We start from the raw sequence: 5563 nt of genomic DNA, 5'->3' as shown, positions 1-5563 counted from the left end.
AAGAGAAATCCCCAAAATGAATGAAGCTCTGTCGTGTTGAACAAAAATTCCTGTATAAATTAGACAACACAGAAGTCGCACAGCCCTTCCGATAACTAGAAATAGCTTACATATCAAACCCTTGTGTTTTATAAACCATCTTAGGAGTAATGATTAATGATAGCAGAAAGGAAGCGTGATTATTTTTTGATTTCCTTGTTTCTTTTCGACGTGTCATTAGATGGAATTAAGCACTAGCGTAAGATGTATGGCAATCAAACAGTACTTCACAGATACTGGATATCCAAAGGGGTTAAGAGAATATAAGGAAGGCGATGTAGAAGAAAACAGGGAGGAGAGAAGGCTAACAAGCCAAGAGTTTTTAATCTAACAAATTATTTTGTGGGAGAATGGCATTTATGATCCTCTTAAGGAAATCTATCGCATTAAGAACCTATCAGATATTATCTTGTAAAACACGTATATGTTGTCGCTAAAAGCTCAACCTTAACTGATAGGCCCTAATTATGACAAATTCTCTTAAGGGGGCTGTAAATGTCATTCTCCCTTCTTTTATTGTAAATATGACTTCATGGAAGTTAATAGCCCTTGTCATTGTCGATTGGACACAAGTCCTACCTGGATCAATGGATTGTTCAAAGAATTCAGCAGCATCTCTCATTTCAGCCTCTTCCTGGATTTGTCTCAGTACACATTAAAGCCACCAAAAGTACCTTCATAACTTGCCCCATTACATTTAAATCTGAAATCTCCCTTGCAATGCTTGAATCAACAATCTCTTCAAGTTCTGTTGTTCTTTTCCAAAGATTTAAACACACTACTAAAGGGGGCTCTTCCATAAATGAGGAATCCATACGTTCTTCCTGTTTATCAGCTCAGCAAAAGCACCCATAACTATATCATCAAGTTCACAGCTCGTAACTCCCAGACATGCTATCTCTGCTAAGAGAATGTAAACATGTAAAATGGGATGAAATATTATACTTTTCATATATTTTCAGTTGGTTTTATGGGATTAGGGAACCAGTAATTCCCGATGGGGATGGTGAATTGCGTGGCCCTGCACAATTAACCACAAGCCTTTACTGTTAATTCATCATCTGCAGAAATAATGGACCCAGTTGGTTTAGCTTAGGGTAAAAAAAAAAAGCACTCATTTTTGTGAAAAAAAAAAGCTATTTTGGGATTTTTAAGATGGGGGGTTAAACTGGTGAAATAAATGAGACTTTGAAAAAAAAGTAGATTTCTGATTATTTTAAGAAGCTATTTTGAGTAGCTTCTGGAAATAATATAATGCGTAGATGAGATAGCATTTTAAAGAGGCAGGATATGTAAAGATATAATAAATTTTTAAAATAATAGAAATAATAAATTATTTTATAAAACAAAAAATCAAGGAAGATATCATAAAAAATTTAAAAATAACCAGGCTAATAATCACACCTTTTTATTATAGAACCAAACATAAAATTTATCGGCTTTTTATAAAATATCTATAAACTAAATCTGTTTTTATAAAAAGGGCCAATTTGTTTTAGCTTATTTCATGAAAAAACTATTTATTTTTTTTAAAATTATTTTAGAAGTTTTTATGATGTTGGTTTAAACTTTTAAAAATAATCAAAATCTGAAAAGAAGTAGATTTTCGCTTTTAAAAAGCTATTTGAGTAGGCCTCAAAATAATGTAATGCGATAGATGGAAGAGAGTGGGTTTAATGAGGCGAAGATACACCAAGATATCATAAAATTTTAAAATAATATAATAATAAATTATTTTTTAAAAACAAAAATTAAGAAAGATCTCATAAAATTAAATAATAACGAACTAATGATGTTTTTTTTATTATTGTATCCAAAGATAAAAAATGTTTGATTTTTATAAAATCTCTACAAAATAAATCTCTTTTTAAAAATATTTATAAACCCATAAAAATTATTTATTTTTTAATCTTAAATAAACGGGTCCAAAATCTCTAAGCTACATAAAAACACTTACTCCCTCTATTAAAAAAATGTAAAAACATTTTTAATCAAACCTCAGCCCTCAATAAAGTAATTACCTACTTTCAAACCAACCCTATTTCATATTTACCCCTATTAAATACCCTACAATAAATATAAAATCATTTATCAATTGGAATACTTTTAAAAAAAATGTAATAATTACACCTCAAAAGACTAAAAATGCCTATATTTTTTAACATATAACTTCTCAAAAAATATTTTATATTTTTGAACGGAGGGAGTATTTTTAAATATTAAACAAAACAGGCCCATCATCTTCTAGGGATGAAATCCATTCTAGTTTTATTGAGAGAAAGGAAACTAATCAACCAAGTGCTGAACAATAGCAATTACCTGGTGCCATAACCCCACGAGTACCTAGATGATATGTTGACCGCAAACGTGCCAGAGCAAACTCGTCCAAGTAATGGAAATACCAAAATCACTAATGCAAGGCTGCATATCAGAATCAAGAAGTATATTCTTTGGTTGATGTCTCGATGCAATATGGGAGGATCACAGTCATGATGGAGATATGCCAATCCCTTTGTTATTCCATAGCAATCTTATAGCGAACATTCCAAGCTAAGCATGTTTGTGGATTGCTTTCATGCAAAACATCGTTAAGGCTTCATTTTCCATGCACCTGCTGATGGTTAGACCATATCTTCACATATCCAAGAGCCTAAGCATCTTGCTAGATTTTGATGCCTAAAGTTCTTAGTCATTTCAATTTCTCTGACCAAGTTCAATTTCCTCCTATTGCTCCCTGCAAGTTTAACCTTCTTAACAGCAAAAACTCCAACACCAAGTTCAGCTTTATAAACAATCCCATGCCCTCCTTCACCAATTATATATCGATCATGTAGAAAATCTGTAGCATCCATTAGGTCAATAATTCTAAAACCCCCCTCGTGATTTGAAAACAAAGCCTCTTGCTCTTCACAGTTAACATTGACCTCCATGTAAGATATTTGACCAAACTGGCGGATGTAAATGACAAATGATAGGTAAATTACGCTTGACAGGAAAATGATAGATGACCAGCAAATGACAAACACTATTAGTCCAAGTACTACTAAATTCGAATGCTTGTTGCCTTCTTGGTCAGTTGAATTAGTGGCGCATGGCTTCAAATGGCTAGTTTTTATGCAACTCGGGCCATCTGAAGTCGAACAACTAACACAAAGGCCAGGATTGCCAAAGAATGACGATGGATATAAATCCAGTAGTTGAATCGTCCTTTCTGGTAAAGGACCGAAGAATGAGTTGTAAGATATATTGACTTCTGTTAATGAAACAAGTTCACCAAGAATTTGTATGCTCCCTGTCAAACTGTTCAGGGATATATCTAGACTTTCTAGCATTTTCAACTTCCCAACGTCTTGGGGGATCCCAACTGTTAATTTATTAGCGCTCAGATTCAACTCATACAAGTGAACCAATGATCCAATTGATGCAGGAATTGTTCCTTGGATCATATTTCCACCAAGTTGTAGCTCGAGAAGCTGAGCATACTCTGAGAAGAAATATGGGACAAACCCACTGAAATGATTCTCTCTTAAAATCAATCTGTTTATTCTAGTCCAGCTCCTTATGCTTGATGGGAATGAACCATTAAGAAAATTAAATCCTACATCAAATGTAGACATTTGTGTACAGTTTGACAGTTGCAGTGGCAAAATACCTACTAGGTTATTGTGAGCAAGATTTAAAACCTGAAGTTTCACAAGGTTTCCTAGCTCTGAGGGTATAAGACCTATAATGTTATTCGTGGACAACATTAAACCAATAAGATTTGTGCAGTTCCCCAAACTCGATGGAATTACTCCACTGATGTTGTTCTTGCTAATGTCTATGATTATAAGATTCTGATTACCTTCAAATTTAGGAATAGACCCTGAAAGATTATTGTCATTGAGAACTAACCGTGCAAGAGTTGCACACTTTCCCAAATCTTGAGGTATGCCCCCTTGAAGTTGATTAAGACCTAAATACAGCGTGCGCAGTTGCTTTCCAAAACAAAGATTTGGCGGGATGTTACCAGTGAACGTATTATTCATCAAGCTTAGCATCACTAAACTACTATTGATTCCCAAACCTTGAGGAATTGGTCCAAAGAATTGGTTGTCAGACAATGAGATATTTTTCAGATGCTTGAGCTCTGTCAACTCAGAAGACAATTTCCCGGTGAGGTTATTATCATGAACAAGGACATGCTTGACACTCTGAATCTTCCAAATGGTAACTGGAATTTTGCCTGTCAAATGGTTGGAATACAATTCAAGGTCCTCCAGCTGACTTAGTATTCCCAACTTATTTGGAATTGGTCCCTCTAGTTGATTGGAATACAAACGTAACGACTTCAAAGATTTGCAGTTTCCAATTTCTGGAGGCATTTTTCCAGACAATTGATTCTTAGAAAGATCAATATACTCAAGCAGACTACAATTGCCTAACTCTGGGGGGTATTGTTCCTGAGAAACCATTTATTGCCAACGAAAGGTTCTGCAAGTGAGTCAACTGTCCAATTTCTGGCCCAAGCTGTCCAAAAATCTGAGATGCAGTGAGGTTTAAGAAGACCACGTTGCTGTAGCGGTCGCATTTTATTCCTATCCAAGAACAAGGGGTAGAATCAGAGGATTTCCAGCTGGACTTCAAAGAAGGAGGCACAGAAGTCCAGTGGTTGAGGAGAGACAATAGAATCAGCCCATCCGAATTCAAGGTAGAAGTGATATAGAATGGATTAGACAAGCATAGGATAAATAATAGGAGCTTCATTAGGAGAAGAGAAGAGTTGACACTGAGATTAAAAAAAATGTTGAAGAAGAACAAAAAGTGCTTACTTTGCTGCAGCTTAGAACCAGTGTACGTAATTGAAAGGTTGTGTACAGCTTAGCGAATTTAAGTCTTACACGAAGATATACGACCTCAAAGTTGTCCATTCGTCGTCATTAAAGCCTACGGAGTTTAGTCATAAAAATCAAAGGAGGTTGGCAATTTAGAACCCAATGTTCAACAAAGATGTTCCGAGTTAGGAAAAAGAGGGGATGCTTTCACATTTGAGTCTTGACTTGTTGACTTGCTTTAGAGCTGGTAATACGGGAGGTCAACCCGCCAAATAATGACAGATTGAGCTGGCAAAGATGAAGCTGTTAAAATATCCCGGTGAGGTTGTCAAGAAAAATTATTTAAAAAATAACAGTCAAATTATAATTGAATATAAAATTGTTGTGTTTTGGGAGATGGAGAGGGGAAAATTGAAAGAGCCAAATCTCAAGAAGTTTATACTAAAAAGGTGCACAAGTCAGTACTTCAAGAATGACAGCAGAGTCAACCCAATGGAGCTTAAACCAGAAGCCATGTATAAGCAAGCAGAGAAGCATAGGATCAATAACTGGAATTGCAGTGAGAGTGAAAATAATGTGCTAGCTTAAAGTAAAAGCGGATGGAAATGACATCAATAAGTATTCAAAGGACCAAAAAGTGCTTCCTTTGCTGCAGCTTGAAAGAAGAATAAGCATGTGCAATCTGCAGTGGACGTTGATGGGTGTCACTT

The 5563-nt window shown here is 35.1% G+C and overlaps 1 protein-coding gene across 1 annotated transcript; it reads right to left on the bottom strand.

Moving 5' to 3' along the window:
- Positions 1-618: 618 nt before the first annotated feature.
- Positions 619-4793, bottom strand: LOC129294999 (receptor-like protein kinase; the record flags this gene model as incomplete). Its single annotated transcript, XM_054933483.1, is given in 6 exon segments — positions 619-673; positions 857-939; positions 1025-1080; positions 2359-2549; positions 2667-4472; positions 4474-4793. Coding segments are annotated over 6 exon segments (2503 nt in total), but the record flags the coding sequence as incomplete, so codon positions are not given.
- Between the last annotated feature and the right edge of the window lie 770 nt (positions 4794-5563).

This window comes from Prosopis cineraria, unplaced genomic scaffold, assembly GCF_029017545.1.
Source record: "Prosopis cineraria cultivar Desert tree isolate PC_DT_omini unplaced genomic scaffold, ASM2901754v1 PC33, whole genome shotgun sequence".
Classification (NCBI taxonomy): domain Eukaryota; kingdom Viridiplantae; phylum Streptophyta; class Magnoliopsida; order Fabales; family Fabaceae; genus Prosopis; species Prosopis cineraria.
Note: the sequence above shows the minus strand (reverse complement) of the source record. Positions and strands in the feature narration are given on the sequence as shown.